The sequence below is a fragment of the Bombina bombina genome, chromosome 6 (genome assembly GCF_027579735.1).
Source record: "Bombina bombina isolate aBomBom1 chromosome 6, aBomBom1.pri, whole genome shotgun sequence".
NCBI classification, from domain to species: Eukaryota; Metazoa; Chordata; class Amphibia; order Anura; family Bombinatoridae; genus Bombina; species Bombina bombina.
In genome coordinates, this window is record NC_069504.1 from 857,409,439 (window position 1) to 857,429,502 (window position 20,064).

General features: G+C 36.6%; 1 protein-coding gene across 1 annotated transcript in view; it reads left to right on the forward strand.

Moving 5' to 3' along the window:
• Positions 1–20,064, forward strand: part of LOC128663789 (uncharacterized) — a 267,521-nt gene that overhangs the window by 211,426 nt on the left and 36,031 nt on the right. Inside the window, exon 5 of the mRNA XM_053718291.1 lies at positions 6,319–6,420. Within this exon, the coding sequence (XP_053574266.1) occupies positions 6,319–6,420 (102 nt within the window). The remainder of the gene's footprint in view (positions 1–6,318; positions 6,421–20,064) is intronic.

A 20,064-nucleotide genomic window follows, 5' to 3' on the forward strand; every position in this document is an offset into this window, starting at 1 on the left:
ATGTTTTTTTTTGTATTAAAAATTAATTAGGTATTGTATTAGAAATTATATATTTGAGTTAATAAATAATATTACTTTACATAAACTTTACCATAACCAATTCTGAAAGATAATTATTTATTCTGTGTTTAATGCACAGCATTATTTGGGACAGTTTTCTGGAAAGACTAGCTGTCCTTAACTGTTTCTATGTCAAAGTCCTTAAATAATTATTATAACATACACTTATTCTTTGGGCCCCATGCCCGACTTGAGAACCTGTTTGCCAGGTTTTGCGGTGAAGGGGCAGCAGACACTGCACATCTACTACCTGTATGTATTATTGCACATACAAGTGTATGTGTAATACCGCCCCTTCTCTCACGTGACCAATTGCATGAGAGAAGGCCTTGTCAACCACTCCAAATGAACTAATAAAGCATACGTTGTTTAATATATTGAGCCCTTAGTATTAAATAATGATCACTGTACGAGTGTATTGGCAAACAAGAAATCAGGTGAACTAAAAGCAGACTTGCAATTTGTCATTATTTAGAAACAGTCCATTTCAATTTGCAAAATGGGTTTGATCAAAATCACATCAATTTAATGAGAGTTAGGGGTTAACAGACATTGCTATTACTTTTAATGAAACTTTACCATTGCATCTGAATCCTGACCCTGCTAACCACTTACTGCCATAATGCTGGTGCTACATTAGTTTTAATTGGAACTTCTAAATAAAATGTATTTAACCATTTTAGGTAAGAAAATATTTTTTGAAAAAGTATTTTAAATAAATACAGGTAGCTTAAAAAACTGGTAAATAATTTGCCACATAAACACTGATAACTACATGACCCAGAACCCACTGCAGTTAACACTATACCATTACTCATCACTAGGATATGCTACATGAACTCCATAAACATCATCCCTCAAGCAACAAAAACCTCCCAGCACCAAATACGCCCCAAATTAACCTCCCAAGTGCAGTCTCTTCTCAGACCCCTCAACTTCTAAAAGATCCTCTAACACCCAAGAGAGCTTTCTTTCGGCTAGATTACGAGTTTTGCGTTATGAGCTGCTCGGTGCTAACTTGCAAGTTATTGTCACCGCTCTCCTCCCTATAGCGCTGCTATTACAGGTTTTCATAAACCCGGCATTAGCAGGCAATAAGTGAGCGTTGAGCAAAATTGAGCTCCATACCGTACTCAAATACCAGCGCTGCTGTGAGCTGGTTTTATGTGCTCGTGCATGATTTCCTCATAGACATCAATGGGGAGAGCTTGCTGAAAAAAAGCCTAACACCTGCAATAACGGAGCGTAAAGCACCGTAACGCAGCCCCATTGATGTCTATGGGGAAAGAAAATTTATGATTACACCTAACACCCTAACATAAACCCCGAGTCTAAACACCCCTAATCTGCTGCCCCTGACATCGCCAACACCTACATTACACTTATTAACCCCTAATCTGTTGCCCCGACATCGCCAACACCTACATTATACTTATTAACCCCTAATCTGCTGCCCCGACATCACTGCCACCTACCTACACTTATTAACCCCTAATCTGCCTCCCCCAATGTCGCCAACACTATACTAAAGTTTTTAACCCCTAAACCTAACCCTAAGTCTAACCCTAACACCACTAACTTTAACATAATTAAAATAAATCTAAACAAAAATTACAATTAATACCTAAATAATTCCTATTTTAAAATAAATACTTACCTATAAAATAAACCATAAACTAGCTACTTATTTTAACTAGGTAGACTAGTTAGTAAATAGTTATTAACTGTTTACTAACTACCTAGTTAAAATTAATACAAATTTACCTGTAAAATGAAACCTAACCTGTCTTACACTAACACCTAACCTTACACTACAATTAACTAAATTACATTAATTAAATACAATTAACTAAATTACAAAAAACAAACAAACACTAAATTAAACAAAATAAAAACTAAATTATCAAATATTTAAACTAATTACACCTAATCTAATAGCCCTATCAAAATAAAAAAGCCCCCCCAAAATAAAAAAACCCTAGCCTAAACTAAACTGCCAATAGCCCTTAAAAGGGCCATTTGCGGGGCATTGCCCCAAAGAAATCAGCTCTTTTACCTGTAAAAAAATAAAATAAACAACCCCCCAACAGTAAAACCCACCACCCACACAACCAAACCCCCCAAATAAAATCCTATCTAAAAAACTAAGCTCCCCATTGCCCTGAAAAGGGCATTTGGATGGACATTGCCCTTAAAAGGGCATTTAGCTCTTTTTCCGCCCAAAGTCTCTAAGTTAAAAATAAAACCCACCCAATAAACCCTTAAAAAAACCTAACACTAACCCGCAAAGATCCACTTACAATTTTTGAAGACCGGACATCCATCCTCAACGAAGCGGCAGAAGTCCTCATTAAAGCCGGCAGAAGTCTTCAACCAAGTGGGCCGAAGTCTTCATCCAAGCCAGCAGAAGTCTTCATCCAGACGGCATCTTCTATCTTCATCCATCATGCGCGGAGCGGCTCCATCTTTAAGACATCCGGCGCGGAGCATCCTCTACTTCTTCCAATGGCTAACGAAGAATGAAGGTTCCTTTAAGGGACGTCATCCAAGATGGCATCCCTTGAATTCCGATTGGCTGATAGAATTCTATCAGCCATTCGGAATTAAAGGTGAAAAAATCCTATTGGCTAATGCAATCAACCAATAGGATTGAGCTTCAATCCTATTGGCTGATCCAATCAGCCAATAGGATTAAGCTCGCATTCTATTGGCTGATCGGAACAGCCAATAGAATGCAAGCTCAATCCTATTGGCTGATTGGTGGCACCGATTTTGGGGGAAGCAGATTAGGGGTTAATAACAGTAATGTAGGTTACGGAGATGTTAGGGACAGCAGATTAGGGGTTAATAATATGTAATTAGTGTTTGCGATGCGGGAGTGCGGCGGTTTAGGGGTTAATATGTTTATTATAGTGGTGGCGGTGTCCGGAGCGGCAGGTTAGGGGTTAATAATTTTATTATAGTAATAAATAAAAAGAGAGAAGCGCTCAACCTGGGAACGAACAATAGCATAATAGCTTGTTCTATGGCTAGTTACCACCCTAGAAGCAGCCTCTTTTTGCTCAATATGTGCCTTTCACAGAGAAGAACTTTCCTGTAGCATATCAGTCTGATCCTGACTTCACAGTACAGTCCAGCACCGAAATACCAGGCAATCCCTCTCTGAACGAGAGAAACGGCAAAACCCCAGACGTACGTTTCGGCCTAGAACAAGCTATTATGCTACTGTTCGTTCCCAGGTTGAGCGCTTGTCTCTTTTTATTTATGCAAATTATGACACTTGGGGAAGTCTCCCTAAGTGTGATGCGGGAATCCAGACGTGGACCCGTTGCTCAGTGTGCCTAGAGGGATATGGCTGCACCTCACTGACGAGGCCCACAATAGGCCAAAACGTACGTCTGGGGTTTTGCTGTTTCTCTTGTTCAGAGAGAGATTGCCTGGTATTTCGGGGCTGGACTGTACTGTGAAGTCAGGATCAGACTGATATGCTACAGGAAAGTTCTTCTCTGTGAAAGGCACATATTGAGCAAAAAGAGGCTGCTTCTAGGGTGGTAACCAGCCATAGAACAAGCTATTATGCTACTGTTTGTTCCCTGGTTGAGTGCTTCTCTCTTTTTATTTATGCAAATTATGACACTTGGGGAAGTCTCCCTAAGTGTGATGCGGGAATCCAGACATGGACCCGTTGCTCAGTGTGCCTAGAGGGATATGGCTGCACCTCACTGACGAGGCCCACAATAGGCCGAAACGTACGTCTGGGGTTTTGCTGTTTCTCTTGTTCAGAGAGGGATTGCCTGGTATTTCGGGGCTGGACTGTACTGTGAAGTCAGGATCAGACTGATATGCTACAGGAAAGTTCTTCTCTGTGAAAGGCACATATTGAGCAAAAAGAGGCTGCTTCTAGGGTGGTAACTAGCCATAGAACAAGCTATTATGCTACTGTTCGTTCCCAGGTTGAGCGCTTCTCTCTTTTTATTTATGCAAATTTTATTATAGTGTTTGTGATGCGGGAGGGTCTCGGTTTAGAGGTTAATAGGTAGTTTATGGGTGTTAGTGTACTTTGTAGCACTTTAGTTATGAGTTTTATGGTACAGCTTTGTAGCGTAAAACTCATAACTACTGACTTTCAGGTGGCGGTACAGATCTTGTAGTTATAGGCTGTACCACTTACTTTTTGGCCGGACAGGCAAACTCGTAATACCGGCTCTATTGGAGTCCCATTGAAAAATAACTTTTTGAAAGCTGCGGTAGTTATGTTGCGTTACGGCCAAAAAAGTGTGCGGTGCAGCTATACCTGCAAAACTCATAATACCAGCGGCAGTGAAAAAGAGCCATTATGCTGTTTTTTCACCCATAACGCAAAACTCGTAATCTAGCCGTTTGTATCTTAGAGTCACTCTTCCCTTCCTAAAAATCCAACTCACCCCCTAAAATAAAAAATGTAACAGCCCACATGTTAATAGGTTCCTTCCTTGATACAGAGATGACTATCCTCTCCAGGCCTCATGTTATTTTCTTCCTAGATGTACAGCTAGGCCTGGTTTGTATTTCTCACTATTTACTATTGACATTTTTAAAGAAAGTCCTTATTAATTAAGTAATTATGCATTTAAGGACTGAAATGAGAAGGATAAAACAAAATGTATTAAGATTCAGTTTCAATCTTTCTTCAAAGGTGCATTCAACTTAAAAAGGTATATAAGCTTTACAGATATTTCTTGCTCCCATAAAGCCAAACTTAAGGATCTAAAATGCATATCTAAAATGGCAAATTATACTTAGCATCTAATTTGTATATGACTAATTTATATAAGTTTTTGCCCTTGATTTTTTTAAGGATTTTGAATGTAGTATGTAGGTTTTTAATAAAAAATTAACATTAACCCCTTAACAACTGGCGTAGAGCGTTAAGTCATTAAGTACCGGTGCCATACCTTTACGATGCCTCTATCCTGGGCCTCTCACTTCCATGAGTGGGGCAGTGCAGAAATAGAGTTGCAGAGTTACTGATGCAGAGAGAGACACTCTGTGTCCCTCTCTGCATTGGGTAGTGGTGGTGCTGATCGCTGGTGGTGTGGGAGGGTTAGGAGGGAAGCGGGTGAGCGGCCCATTGCTGGAAGGGGGAGGGCGGGAAAGGGTGGGACTGCTACTCTACGGAAAAAATAAATGCTGACAGCAGGAGGGAGGGGGAAGGAGGAGAGAGGGGGAATAGAGGGTAGGGGGGAATAGGGGCTAGGGGAAACAATATTGGAGGGGGAGGTGGGGAAAATGAGGGGGACAACTACACTACAGAAAAAAGTGTTTTTTTTGTGTTTTTGTTTATTAAATAAAAAAGAAAAATTATGGAAAACTGGGTAAAATGGGGGAGGGTTGGATAACTTTTGGGGAGGGATCATGGAGATGGGAAGGTAAGGGGGTAGTCATACACTAAAGAAAATAATAATAATGTCTGTCAGTACCTAAGATGGGAGTGACCAATGGGGGGTGAGAGAGGGAAATAGAGTTATTTAAGAGGGATCAAGTAGGGATCAGGGGGTGTGAAGTGTCAGGTGGGAGGGTAAGCTCTACACTTAAGTTAAAATTAACCTTACAAGCTACTTGATTAACACATTCACTGCTGGGAAAAATAAAAGTGTGGTGCGCAGCTGCAATTAGTGGCCTTCTAATTACCAAAAAGCAATGGCAAAGCCATATATTTCTGCTATTTCTGAACAAAGGGAATCCCAGAGAAGCTTTTACAACCATTTTTTAAATGATTGCACTAGCGGGCCGGTATGTAAATAATTTCAGTGAGAAACCTAAAGTTTGTGAAAAAGTTAAGGATTTGATTTATTTGAACACATTTGGCGGTGAAATGGTGGCATGAAATTTATCAAAATGTGCCTAGAACAATACTTTGAATTGTCTACTATAAAAAATAAATATACTTTTGAAAACAAAGCTCTATTTCTGTTTAAATGGAGTGATAGCAAAAATGCTAAAAACGCTCTGGTCTTTTGGGGAAGATTTTTCTAAAATGACCAGTCCTTAAGGGGTTAAATAATGCAGTATAATATATCAAGAACATGGTTATAAATACATACTAAAAACAACGTTCACATGGAAAATCATAAGTATAAATTTAATGGAAACAAATTATTCATAATTATCGAACTTTGTAGAACTTATTTTTCATTGATGTCCATAATTGTATTCTTTTTGTATCATTATTTTTTTCTTTATTCTTTTTTCTTATCACTTTTTTCTTTCTTTTTTTAGTTCAATATTACCATTGGAAAACCTATGCCTTAATCGCTGCCAGAAGCGTTCTGTTCTGTATTGTTATCCTATGTGGTACTCTGGCAGTTATAAAGATAAAATGTAAGTGCTCAATGCTATGTTGCCTGATTTTTTGTTGTCTCAATGCAGCATTGTACACAACCACACAGAAACACACTAAAAGTACATTATAAGAAATAACAAAATTATCGCTTTTCATTTGTATTTAATGTTTTTGCATCATGTTACTAGCAACACTCATTACAATTGCTTTCACAAATACTATTGATGCCCAATCTGTTTAATATTCCAGAATTATATTCAATGCATGCTGCACATAAGAATACATTTTATTAAAAAAGAGAGGGTAATGGTGCTCACTCAATACCTGTGATTTACCAACACAGACAAATGGGCAAATTGTCAAGCTCCAAATGGAGCTTGATGCTCTTGTTTCCGCGCAAGCCTTCAGGCTCGCCGGAAACAGCAGTTATGAAGCAGCGGTCTAAAGACCGCTGCTCCATAACTTGTCCGCTTGCTCTGAGGCCACGGACATCAATCTGCCCGATCCTATATGATCGTGCTGATTGACACCCCCTGTTAGCGGTGGATTGGCCGCAAATCTGCAGGGGCGGCATTGCACAAGCAGTTCACAAGAACTGCTTGTGTAATGAAAAATTCAGACAGCGTATGCTGAAGGCATTTATCAATGTGCGGCGGACATGATACGCTACATTGTATCATGTCCTCTCCCACCTACATAAATCGTCCCCAAAGGGTGCAATACGCCATAAAATACATATATTCCAAAAAATAAAGAAAGATAGTATTAACAATCAGATACCCAAAAGAATGGCAAAAATGCACACAAGGCAGCTCAAATCATGGCTTATTAAGACATCCCAACCAGAAAACACATACCAATTTCCAAGTGCAAATACAAAATGAAATACAATATTTGCAGATACGTGAATTTAAACACCAAAAATAAAAAAGTCTTATGCAGATGTATACTGAGCTGACAATTGTAAGAATATCAACTCCAGGGCAGTTAATGTAATGAAATCCAACTAATCTAATAATTCAAAGTGATTAGTCTGGAAATCCACAATTACTCAAAACCATCCAAGTAGCTCAATTCAATGCATAACACAAATACATGTTAGTAATAGTACCACAAACAGTAAGACTCCTAGGGGTTAGAACCATGGTCGATGCTAGGGGGACAATTGATCAAAGCTTCAACTGATAATGCACCGGACGTCCACGTCAAATTAGATGCAAAGTTGATCCTCCGTAGTTAACAAAGCTTCAAGATCGTCAAATGTTAAAATGTGTGACGTAATATACGCTCCCGCGATATCAATCCGACGCAGATCGATGCTTGTGTTCTTTGAGTGGAATACTGATCATCCACTGTCACATTAGACTCCATTTGACCCTCTTGCCAATTTATCAAACATTCAACAGGTACGCTCGCATTAATTCTGACGCAGCGTACCTATCATTCAAAACCGTCACCCTTGAGGCCGCGAATGCCATAGAAATCAATGGGTGTCTGAAAACACAGAATGTTCGATGCTGCAAGACAATGAAGCATAATTAGATAATAAAAGTAAATTAGGGAGATGCTACCCTACTTATGGATTATGTTACATCTTTGTCTCTCATTACAAAGCAAGGGGAAATATTATTGCTCCAAATTTGGTGCTAAAATTTTCTTCAAATTTGGTGCACTAGTAGATATAGGGATAAAAATGAAATAAATACATTACTACTTATGAATTGTTACATCTTTGTCTCTCATGTGAAAAAGTTATGGGGATAAGGCGCTTAATCCGCAAAAGGGATAAAGGTGTGTACGGAAGTTGTTAGCTAAATATGTAGAAAAAACTGGACCTTGGACAGAATAAGTGAAAAATTCTTCTACAATTTATTTTCAAAATAAAAACATGATAATACCAAGATAAAATAAATCACAATCCCTAAGTGTTGCAACACTATATCGATCAATTCATAAAATTTCTAAAATTCAGATATACATTTGTTTCATACACCAATAAAAGGATTTATCTGCTCTTTTGTATCCTTTGTTCAAAGATTTTAGATAGAATGTATTCTTTTATTTCAACACAATTAATAATATTTGTCTCTATTCGATATTTTATATCTATATTTCATCAACTTTAAAATTACAAATATGTAGCAAAAACTAACAATTAGTTAAAACAATTTAAATGCAAGACTGATTATAAATGGTGTCCCCACAATGGCTGTTTACTTATAGTGGCCCCTAGTTATCAAGCCATCAACCTCAAATACGCTGGAATTCCGCAGCGTATTTGTGGCGAGGCTGATTCGCCTTAGTTATCAAGCCCTGCTGCCCGGCAAAAGTAGAATTTTGTGACGTAAGCTTCGATCCGCCGGGCAAAGTCCGACACCGATCGACTCTTACGTCACTCCAGATGTTCCGCACACAAGTTCGGCACAATCTGACTACTTTTGCTAGTTATCAAATGACTAGCAGGTACGCTCGGCACTTTTCTGGCCCAGCGTACCTGCTTTTCAATCCGCCGCCCTGGAGGCGGCGGATCCCATAGGAATCAATGGGAGTCTGACCATAGCGAAAGCTCATGTTCGCTGCTGCCCGATATCCCATTGTTTCCTATGGGAGATGTCTGCACCTAACACCCTAACATGTACCCCAAGTCTAAACACCCCTAATCTGTCCCCCCCTACACCGCCGCAACTAAATAAATGTATTACCCCCTAGACTGCCGCTCCTGGAGCCCACCGCCACTCTAATAAACTTATTAACCCCTAAACCGCCACTCCCGGACCCCGTCGCCACTATAATAAATATGTTAACCCCTAAACCGCCGCTCCTAGACCCCGCCGCAACTATAATAAATGTATTAACCCCTAAACCACCGCTCCCGGAGCCCACCGCCACCTACATAATACCTAGTAACCCCTATCCTGCCCCCCTATACCGCCGCCACCTATAATAATTTTATTAACCCCTATCCTGCCGATCCTGGACCCCGCCACAACGAAATAAATTGTTTAACCCCTAAACCGCCGCTCCCGGACCCCGCCGCCACCTATATTAAACTTATTAACCCCTAATCTGCCCCCCCTACACCGTCGCCACCTATAATAAATGTATTAACCCCTATCCTGCCCCCCCTACACCGTCGCAACATATAATAAATTTATTAACCCCTATCCTGCCCTCCCTACACCGTCGCCACCTATAATAAAATTATTAACCCCTAAACCTAGGTCTAACCCTAACCCTAACACCCCCCTAACTTAAATATTAATTAAATACATCTAAATATTATAACTCTTATTAACTAAATTAATCCTATTTAAAACTAAATACTTACCTTTAAAAAAAAAAACTAATATAGCTACAATATAAATAATAATTATATTGTAGCTATCTTAGGATTTATTTTTATTTTACAGGCAACTTTCAATTTATTTTAACTAGGTACAATAGCTATTAAATAGTTATTAACTATTTAATAGCTACCTAGATAAAATAAAGAGAAATGTACCTGTAAAATAAATCCTAAACTAAGTTACAATTACACCTAACACTACACTATCATTAACTAAATTATTCCTATTTAAAACTAAATACTTACCTGTAAAATAAATCCTAAGATAGCTACAATTTAATTAATAATTACATTGTAGCTATTTTAGGATTTATATTTATTTTACAGGTAACTTTGTATTTATTTTAGCTATTTAGAATAGTTATTAAATAGTTATTAACTATTTAATAACTACCTAGCTAAAAGAAATACAAAATTACCTGTAAAATAAATCCTAACCTAAGTTACAATTAAACCTAACACTACACTATCATTAAATTATTTAAATAAATTACCTACACATAACTACAATTAAATACAATTAAATAAACTAACTAAAGTACAAAAAATAAAAAAAAATAAGTTACCAAAAATAAAAAATAAAAAGTTACAAACATTTTAAAAATATTACAACAATTTTAAACTACTTACACCTAATTTAAGCCCCCTAATAAAATAACAAAGCCCCCCAAAATAAAAAAATGCCCTACCCTATTCTACATTAAAAAGTTAACAGCTCTATTACCTTACCAGCCCTTAAAAGGGCCTTTTGCGGGGCATGCCCCAAAGAAATCAGCTCTTTTGCCTGTAAAATAAAAATACAACCCCCCCCAACATTAAAACCCACCACTCACACACCCCTACTCTAACCCAAACCCCCATTAAATAAACCTAACACTACCCCCCTGAAGATCATCCTACTTTTAGCCGTCTTCAGCCAGCCGACCACCGATGGAACAGAAGAGGACATTCGCAGCGGCCAAAGTCATCATCCAAGGGGCGCTGAAGAAGTCTTCCATCCGATTGAAGTCATCATCCAAGGGGCGCTGAAGAAGTCTTCCATCCGATTGAAGTCATCATCCAGGCGGCGTCTTCAATCTTCATCCATCCGGAGCGGAGCCATCCTCAGACAAGCCGACACTGAGCCATCTTCTTCCACCGACGACTAGACGATGAATGAAGGTTCCTTTAAGTGACGTCATCCAAGATGGCGTCCCTCGAATTCCGATTGGCTGATAGGATTCTATCAGCCAATCAGACTTCTGCAGCGCCCTTGGATGATGACTTCAATCGGATGGAAGACTTCTTCAGCGCCCCTTGGATGATGACTTCGGCCACTGCGGATGTCCTCTTCTGTTCCATCGGTGGTCGGCTGGCTGAAGACGGCTAAAGGTAGGATGATCTTCAGTGGGGTAGTGTTAGGTTTATTTAAGGGGGGTTTGGGTTAGAGTAGGGGTGTGTGGGTGGTGGGTTTTAATGTTGGGGGGGTTGTATTTTTATTTTACAGGCAAAAGAGCTGATTTCTTTGGGGCATGCACCGCAAAAGGCCCTTTTAAGGGCTGGTAAGGTAATAGAGCTGTTAACTTTTTAATGTAGAATAGGGTAGGGCATTTTTTATTTTGGGGGGCTTTGTTATTTTATTAGGGGGCTTAGATTAGATGTAAGTAGTTTAAAATTGTAATATTCTTTAAATGTTTGTAACTTTTTATTTTTTATTTTTGGTAACTTAGTTTTTTTTATTTTTTGTACTTTAGTTAGTTTATTTAATTGTATTTAATTGTAGTTATTTGTAGGTAATTTATTTAATTAATTTAATGATAGTGTAGTGTTAGGTTTAATTGTAACTTAGGTTAGGATTTATTTTACAGGTAATTTTGTATTTCTTTTAGCTAGGTAGTTATTAAATAGTTAATAACTATTTAATAACTATTCTAACTAGCTAAAATAAATACAAAGTTACCTGTAAAATAAATATAAATCCTAAAATAGCTACAATGTAATTATTAATTACATTGTAGCTATGTTAGGGTTTATTTTACAGGTAAGTATATAGTTTTAAATATGAATAATTTAGTTAATGATAGTGTAGTGTTAGGTGTAATTGTAACTTAGGTTAGGATTTATTTTACAGATAAATTTCTCTTTATTTTAACTGGGTAGCTATTAAATAGTTAATAACTATTTCATAGCTATTGTACCAAGTTAAAATAAATTGAAAGTTGCCTGTAAAATAAAAATAAATCCTAAAATAGCTACAATATAATTATTAGTTATATTGTAGCTATATTAGGGTTTATTTTATAGGTCAGTATTTAGTTTTAAATAGGATTAATTTAGTTAATAAGAATAATATTTATTTAGATGTATTTAATTAATATTTAAGTTAGGGGGGTGTTAGGGTTAGGGTTACACTTAGGTTTAGGGGTTAATAATTTTATTATAGTGGCGGCGGTGTAGGGGTGGCAGGATAGGGGTTAATAAATTTATTATAGGTGGCGATGGTGTAGGGGGGGCAGATTAGGGGTTAATAAGTTTAATATAGGTGGCGGCGGGGTCCGGGAGCGGCGGTTTAGGGGTTAAACAATTTATTTAGTTGCGGCGGGGTCCGGGATCGGCAGGATAGGGGTTAAAAAATTTATTATAGGTGGCGACGGTATAGGGGGGGCAGGATAGGGGTTATTAGGTATAATGTAGGTGGTGGTGGGCTCCGGGAGTGGTGGTTTAGGGGTTAATACATTTATTATAGTTGCGGCGGGATCTAGGAGCGGCGGTTTAGGGGTTAATACATTTATTATAGTTGCGGCGGGGTCTAGGAGCGGCGGTTTAGGGGTTAATAATTTTATTTAGTTGCGGGAGGCTCTGGGGGCGCCGGTATAGGGGGTAGAACAGTGTAGTTTAGTGTGGGTGCTTAGTGACAGCTTATCAATAAAGCTCTAGAAAAGCCGAAGAGCAGCGAGATCGGATGAGTGATAACTATCACAGTCCGCTGCTCATCGCCCCGTACTTGGTGCGCGGCTTTTTGACAGCTTTTTTGATAACTTTGGCAAGATTTTTCAGGTCCGCGGCGGCGATGGTAGGCGAGCTTAGGCGGGCGTATTGGGCCGGCGAAGGCAGGTAAGTAGACACGTTGATAACTAGAGGCCAGTGGTTGTGATTTTGCGTATCTAAAAAGTTCTTCAAAGCATTTGTAAGTTATTGGAGATAAATTACTGAGGGCTGTGTTCTTTATCCTTATATTTATGTTGTGATAAATTACGGTTTCACAGTTACCTCTTCGTATCCTCAGTGAGCTTATTTTGTAGAAAAGGAATGTACCAAACAGTGTTTAGGGGTGATTTTCTTACCCTCCCTTGTGAGCTGTTACTACTCACGGCTTCCCAGCGGTTCCTATGTGTCCTCAGTTTGACTCTCAGACAAGGGGTTCCGGTAGGTAATTTTCCTTTGTGTTACCTTGTCACTGGTCCTTGTAGAAAAGCTCTGATTACAGCACCAAACTTTAGACAATCCTTTTGTTTCTGTAACTTGCGCAAGTTAGCTTTTCTGTTTGTAGTTCCTCAATCTCCTGCACTTAAGTACTTCTGTACGCAGGAAAAAAAATAGGCTTTTTCTTTCTTGGTGTTCACACAGATATCAACATGTTTCGCCAGTAACCCTGGCTTTATAAAGATCAAGATAAAGCCAGGGTTGCTGGCGAAACAGAGCACTTTCTACAAGGACCAGTGACAAGGTAACACAAAGGAAAATTACCTACCGGAACCCCTTGTCTGAGAGTCAAACTGAGGACACATAGGAACCGCCGGGAAGCCGTGAGTAGTAACAGCTCACAAGGGAGGGTAAGAAAATCACCCCTAAACACTGTTTGGAACATTCCTTTTCTACAAAATAAGCTCACTGAGGATACGAAGAGGTAACTATGAAACCGTAATTTATCACAACATAAATATAAGGATAAAGAACACAGCCCTCAGTAATTTATCTCCAATTACTTACAAATGCTTTGATGAACTTTTTAGATACGCAAAATTACAACCAATATAAGTAAACAGCCATTGTGGGGACACCATTTATAATCAGTCTTGCATTTAAATTGTTTTAACTAATTGTTAGTTTTTGCTACATATTTGTAATTTTAAAGTTGATGAAATATAGATATAAAATATCGAATAGAGACAAATATTATTAATTGTGTTGAAATAAAAGAATACATTCTATCTAAAATCTTTGAACAAAGGATACAAAAGAGCAGATAAATCCTTTTATTGGTGTATGAAACAAATGTATATCTGAATTTTAGAAATTGTATGAATTGATCGATATAGTGTTGCAACACTTAGGGATTGTGATTTATTTTATCTTGGTATTATCATGTTTTTATTTTGAAAATAAATTGTAGAAGAATTTTTCACTTATTCTGTCCAAGGTCCAGTTTTTTTCTACATATTTAGCTAACGACTTCCATACACACCTTTATCCCTTTTGCAGATTAAGCGCCTTATATCCATAACTTTTTCACTTTATACACCTTTCTATCTGGGAAGTAGATAGTAGGAGAATAGGGCAAGGGATATTAACTCTTAAGCGCTAGTTTATTTAACCCCCTTTTTTTGCTACATATCTTTGTCTCTCATAACAAAGCAAGGGGACAATATTATTGCTCCAAATTTGTGCAAAGTATTGCTTCAAATTTAGTGCACTAGTAGGTATAAGGATAAAAATAAAATAAATACATTACATAATATAGCTAACTTCCTTTTTTGGATAAATCTATTTGCACCATGTTTAACGCATGTAATACAGTCCCACTCTCCACTTCGCACCAAATTTGATGCAACACTTTTCACACCAAATTTGATGCAATACTCAAACTCCTAAACAACCCACAAACTAGTAAAGTTTTCCACAACTTCTTATTGGTAAATGCATTATCACATGATTAATGAAATCAGCCAATCTGATTGAAATATACATTTTATACTATCACTAACAAATCAAATTGCTCTATACTTGAGTCTATGGGGGGTAGTTATCAAAGCGTCTAATATGAAGCATTCGCGACGTCAAGTACGCTCGCCACACTTCGACATACATCGCCGTCGCGGACCGTAATACGTTCGCCTTAGTTATCAAAAACCCAGTCCAAAATATGCGCGTCAAGTACGGTGCGAAGAGCCGCATACTTTTGTTAACTAACAGTCATCGATGTCTCATCGATTCGAGCTTTTCCCAACTTTATTTATATCTCCAGTACATTCAATGAACAGAGCACATAACATACCTTGTCAGCAGATGATTAATATATCTCTATATAGATAGATAGATAGATAGATAGATAGATAGATAGATAGATAAATAGAGATATATTAAGATAGATATATACACACTGCAATTTGTTTTGCTAGCAATATTTTAAATATAGCAAGTAGCAGACATAATTCATATCAAAATGTATATTTCTTGTTCTGCAAAATTTCATAAATTGGACATATTTATCCTTATAGTTTCAAGTGTAACGTGTATGTATATATACAGAGTATATGTATTCAATAATAAATATCTAAACGGGATATGACACAAATATTTACACCAGTGGGAGCTAGATGATCATTGAGACATGTTTCTTTTCTCTATATATTAATTCATTGCGCCAAGTAAGGTTCAACAATGTGCACTAAAGAGAGACATACTTGGAGCCTAATTATTTAAAAACATTCATTTTTTATTTTATATTTCAATTCCGGGTCAACATATTTTCTAATTGACATGTTTCTTTTGCAGCATCATATAGATAGATATAGATAGATATAGATATCAATATATATCTATATATCATATATTGTTTGCTATCCCCTTCAGATATATAAATATAATTTACACCTATGACAGCTAGCTTATCTGTGAGCCTATTTTTTTTTTTTTTAGTATTTTGATATCAATAAATTTTGTCAGGTTATTTCCAACACTGTGCACAAACTATGTAATCAGTAATATTTAGAGAGAGACACACTTGTAGCCTAATTCATTACAGGCATTTTATTTTTAATTAAAATTATATGTCAAGCATTGCATGTCACCTCCCCCCCCCTCGTGTCTACATATTTTCTAATAATTATTTTTCTTTTGCATCACATATATTTATAGATATCTATATATATAGATATAGATATATAGATATGAGAGATGTCTCTCTCTCCCTCTCTCTGTTTTTAGATATATATTAATATATAAATAAATATATATCTCTCTCTCTCTCTCTCTCTCTCTCTCTCTCTCTCTCTCTCTCTCTCTCTCTCTCTCTCTCTCTCTCTCTCTCTCTCTCTCTCTCTCTCTCTCTCTCTCTCTCTCTCTCTCTCTCTCTCTCTCTCTCTCTCTCTCTCTCTCTCTCTCTCTCTCTCTCTCTCTCTCTCTCTCTCTCTCTCTCTCTCTCTCTCTCTCTCTCTCTCTCTCTCTCTCTCTCTCTCTCTCTCTCTCTCTCTCTCTCTCTCTCTCTCTCTCTCTCTCTCTCTCTCTCTCTCTCTCTCTCTCTCTCTCTCTCTCTCTCTCTCTCTCTCTCTCTCTCTCTCTCTCTCTCTCTCTCTCTCTCTCTCTCTCTCTCTCTCTCTCTCTCTCTCTCTCTCTCTCTCTCTCTCTCTCTCTCTCTCTCTCTCTCTCTCTCTCTCTCTCTCTCTCTCTCTCTCTCTCTCTCTTTCTCTCTCTCTCTCTCTCTCTCTCTCTCTCTCTCTCTCTCTCTCTCTCTCTCTCTCTCTCTCTCTCTCCTCTCTCTCTCTCTCTCTCTCTCTCTCTCTCTATATATATATATATATATATATATATATATATATATATATAATTTAATATCTCTCTCTGTATGTATGTACATATTTTTAAATGTCAATTTCCAATATACTAATAGATGTGTTTATGTATGTATATATATATCTATCTATATATATATATATATATGTATATATCTATATATGTACATACATACATAGCAAGAGATATTATGTAATAGATAAAAATAGATACAAATATTACTCATAATACTACTCCAAAGTTACTATTCGAAGCATGAACAATAACATTTGATGTGTATTTTCACTTTACTCAGATAATCAATTTTACTTGAAATAGCAATGCATATGTGAAAGTCAATCATATAACGCTTCTAATTTTACAAATATCTTGCGGACCTTATACGACAGTGCGGATAAGGTCCGCAAGACCTTGCTGATTATTCTTTCTCTATTCAGCATTGCACCGGCAGCTCTTCTGTGCTCCTGCTGCAACGCTGCACCCTGCAGACTTGAGGATAATTGACTACCAGCAGGGAGTGTCAATCAACCCGATGGTTCTGTTTCATTTCTAACGTTTGAGATTACTGTCCGCCTCATAAGATCAGTTGGACGGGGTTATTGATCATCAGTCTTTATACTGCTGCTCCCTAACTTGGGTTTCTGTTGATTCCTAATTTCCATAATCACATCTCCTTAATAAATGTGTGTCAATGCATCTATGTGCTTTCATTAATCAGCAGCTATTGATTTATAAATATTGTAGCATATTTATACTGTTTTTTTCTTGATTTTTGTCATGTCACTATAAATGAATCATTAAATGAATACAGTGAGACATCAATAACTATAAAATAAACAATTTTTATTATAATTTTTTTTTTTCTTTTTTTTTTTAAATCCAACAAATTTAAATTATTACATCTCATTTAGGGCCTGATGTATGTTTCTAACTGCCCTGGAAACAGCTGTTAGGGCCTCAGCCAGTTGTTCAAAAAGTGTATTTAAAAATGGACCAGTTTGGGTCCCCTGATCTCGATCTAGAAAAAGAAGAAAATAATGTATGTTAGATAAATTATTTATCAATATTGAATTTGTCAAACATTATATTCTTTAAACTTACATTCAACCATAGGCACCTCCTCCTCTTCCTCCCTAGGCACCTCTTCAAAAAAAAAATTAACCTCTTCCTCCTCCGCCCTAGCCACCTCAATTTCTGGTGAACCAGCTTGTGGCTCTCCCATTGGCGGTATTTGGTCTTCTGTAATAGATGAATCATAATAATGAATAAATATTAGTAAGATCAATGTCATATTCCAAATTTAAAAAATCTTCCATTAAAATCAATTTTATAAGTCTGCAAAATGCCTTTTTTTGTTATAAATAAATACATCAAGTGTAAATGAGAAATTAAAAAACAATCCTTTCATCTTTTATAAAGAGATTCTAAATGTTTTCAATCATGATAATTTAATGAATTGTTCTATTATATTTCTAATAAAAGCATATCTAGATTTTCTCTGTAGTTGAAGATTTGTTAATCATCAGAGATGCCTTGATTACATGACACATCCATATGCAATCTTATTACTTCATCAAATGATATATATATAATGAAGTAAATGGATTACCACTATACTGTCAACTTTAAAAAATAATAAAATCTTTATCTAGATTGTAAAAGTAAATCTTTCGTTTTATTGTCCTTTCAACATGCTGCCTTTAATAACATGTAAAATAACAAAAATTTTAAAGTTAAATAATTAAAACACATATATATAGAGAGAGAGATATAGATATATATATATAAATATATCTTAAATATATTATTAAACTTTGTTTCATTGTTAATAAACATGATGGAGCATGAATGTTTTATTTAAAGTCTCTATAGATTCAATTATGTTGATAATCTAATGTTGAACTAAATTGTATTGCATTGATCCTCTACAGCAGTGTTTTTCAACCAGTGTGCCGTGGCACACTAGTGTGCTGTGAGAGATCCTCAGGTGTGCCACGGCAGACTTACAACAGTGTGACATATTTTTTAAACTTTTTTTTTTTTTATACTCCCAGTGCAGGGGTAGTTTGTAGGAGGCATGGCATAACAGCACAATACATACAGTATGTGTTTGTGTACATGTGTATATATATATATATATATACACCAGTAATACTAGTGTACCTCCAATATAGGTATAGTCAGATCTATAGCGACACTCTCACAATATCCGAATTAAGTTTGTTATAAACTTTCATATTTTTACATTTTTTATCTTTTATTTTTCACTATTCACCTACCATATATTCAAGTGGGTGATTTAGTCACACTATTTTCCATACATCTAACATTTGATTTTTGTTAATCGATATTAACCAGAATTTATAGGCTTAGCACTGTGTAGTTCACTCACACTTTCTTTCCTATTTACACTCAATGTGCAGACATTAAAGGGCAATTGCTGCACATTTTTTTACAGCTAAACTCCAGCAGCTTTATCCTAAAGATTTGAACTATCCCCTTTGGTGCGCCTCCAGTTCAGTTATTTGTTTTGTGCAAGTACTGTTCGCCCCAAATACCTTTTGTTAAAACCATTTAAAACACATACCCTTGGAATTTGGCTGCACTTTAGGGTTTAGATACACTAGATTGTCCCACATATCATAATAAATGGAGACAATAAATAATAACAATATTTTTGGTAACTATTTTGATTTAAATACAAAAAGAAAAAAATCTTTCAATTTCCCTAGATGAAGAATTCACACCTGTTGTGGGGGAAATTGACCCCAAAGATTTATTTAATAAATTAGAGAAACTATGTAAGAAACAGCTAAATCATTGGCACGATAGCGTAAACCTGGAAAGATACATTAAGTATAACATTGTTCCCAAAGGTTTACGCTTCTCTAAACCAACTATATTTGATCAACAGGATGTAGAATTCTTCACGGAGTGGGAAACAGCTTTGGAGGAAAGTTCCTTCAAATTAGTAAACATTGCTATGAGATACAGACAATTTAAAATTAAAGAAATCAATAAAGAACTTGCAGAGCTACAAAAAACACTAGAAGTACATAGAGAAGATGTTTTGTATAAAGAACTAGATGAAAGTAACAAAAGGAAATTAGAAAGATTAGATAAAATTATTGAGATTAAAAAGAAAAACACATTTTTAAGAGACCTACAAGAATCTAAAATGGAAAGTAATGGACCTATAGATAGGGATGATAATGAAGTGTGGGAAGAAACTCCAGTAGCTACCCCCTGCACTCCTTTGGATCCAATACAAAGAGATAGACGTCAAGAGCAGTATAATAGACCACACTACTCTAATAGAGATATTGGTCCTAAAACAACCAATAAATCAGGACACCTCCCTTGGCGGAAAAATAGTATACAATATAATGAAAGGGTAAGAACACCTAATCACTTTCAAAATAGGACTACTAGATTTAATTTTAACCACCAGGATTATTATCAGTCTTCTTCTACTCAAAGAAGATTCTACAATAACCCCAGACCACACCTGGATAGCAGAAGTAGGGAATTTTCAAATAGGGATCACTATGATCATGATTATAGG